General features: G+C 40.5%; 1 protein-coding gene across 1 annotated transcript in view; it reads left to right on the top strand.

Moving 5' to 3' along the window:
- The window catches only part of itga2b (integrin subunit alpha 2b), a 23,660-nt gene that overhangs the window by 20,389 nt on the left and 1,616 nt on the right, over positions 1-1,655 (top strand). Inside the window, exons 23-25 of the mRNA XM_015370446.1 lie at positions 298-453; positions 1,232-1,315; positions 1,458-1,577. Coding sequence (XP_015225932.1) covers positions 298-453; positions 1,232-1,315; positions 1,458-1,577 — 360 coding nt within the window. The remainder of the gene's footprint in view (positions 1-297; positions 454-1,231; positions 1,316-1,457; positions 1,578-1,655) is intronic.

The following is a 1,655-nucleotide window of genomic DNA, read 5'->3' as shown; positions in this document are numbered from 1 at the left end:
GTGCACTTTTACTTTCGCCCTCTGGGGGGAGCCTCGCTGGAAAATCAACACCGGTTGCATAGTGTACCTTTAAGACAGGCTGGAGTTCCACATAAGGCAGAGCTGTTGGTCTCTGGAAGCTGAAGTAGCTCTGCTGGCCTACTGATGTAGACTAGAAGTTCTAGAAGTGTTTTGGTAGATAAAGAGCTGCTGTCTGCTTCCAGTCACATGCAGATGAACTTCAGCATCTCTATCATGCTGCCAGTTTAAGCTGCTAACACTGATGTTACCTATAATTTTAATGATGCCTGTTTGTAGATCAGGAATCAGGGTCCCAGTTCTGTCAATGCCCGACTGACCGTTGACTTTCCCTCCACCTGGCAACAATACTTTTTACTCTACGTCATCTCCTCTCCCTCAGAAGAATCCTTGAGTTGTCAGACCCTAAACACATCAGAGCTGGTGCCTTTAGAGGTATGCAAACATTTTCCATGTTAGTTTATGTAACTTGCACCTTACTAGTCTATCTCTTACTTTTCTATTCCTTACCTATCTATACCTCACTTTTCTTAAAGGTTCAACTAGTTGAAGATGTCGCCCTAAATATGTTGTAATTTCCTTTTAACTTGAAAACCCTCAGGAAGGCTAACCGAGTGATTTCATTGTATAACTTTTAGGTGGTGTAAATGTCGATAATGCCACAATGCATCACTGAATCTAAGTTTTCATGAAGTTATACATGAGTTATCTATTGAAACAAACACATGTGACTGGCTTGTGATATATTGCTAATTATATTAGGTAGAGCTAACACCATTAGCAGAAGCAAACATGAAATCAAAATCAAATGAGATGAAAATTAGATTAAATTCAGTACAAAAATGCTCTATTAATCCCAGACATTAAATGTTGCAGTTACTCATACATATTTTTTTAAACAGGTGTTGTAGGTGTTGATAGCTGTAGGCAGGAAGGATCTTCTATAGCTGTCTGTCACCAGATCAGGAGAAGCCTCTAACTGGCCTCTGGTTTCTAATAATCTAATAAGCCTCTAATTTTTGGTCCATAAACAATTATGAATTCAATTACAAAGTACCAGTAAGTCTATTTCAGTCTATTCGTGGATCCCTTTGATATTTTATCTCTGGCTCCACCTGCCTTTTTAACGCTCACCTTTCAACAACTTATTTTAACCTTACCTGTATGTATACCTCCTCTCTAGCTAAGTTGTTAATCTCTTACTTGCCCTCAGTTGCTGAGTAACTACAGTGTTGCTGCAGTTTCAAATTCCATCCAGCAGGAGGAGACAAACTCCGACAGACAAACTGTCTATGTGGTAAAAAACATACAAACCTTGTTCTTCTGCATTCCTAATCCCAACTAAACTTTATTTTGAAACATTGAATGTGTTTTTCCAATCTAAGGATGAGTTATGTATATATATTTTGTTTATTTTTTTGTTTATGCCTGTTTCTCAGAACTGCAGCAGCAGAGATACGGGGTGTGTAAGGTTTGAGTGTGATGTCATGGCTTTGGGGCGGGGCTTTAGCGCCGTGATCAAGATATCAGCTCGGCTGTGGTTGCACACACTAACAAAGGTATCTGTACCCCCCCCCCCCCCACACACACACACCGCCGCCTATAATCCACTGAGGGGGCCGGCCCTGGGTTTTTTT

Source organism: Cyprinodon variegatus, unplaced genomic scaffold (genome assembly GCF_000732505.1).
Source record: "Cyprinodon variegatus isolate N-32 unplaced genomic scaffold, C_variegatus-1.0 Scaffold46, whole genome shotgun sequence".
Lineage (NCBI taxonomy): Eukaryota > Metazoa > Chordata > Actinopteri > Cyprinodontiformes > Cyprinodontidae > Cyprinodon > Cyprinodon variegatus.
This window is presented reverse-complemented; position numbering and strand designations above follow the sequence as displayed.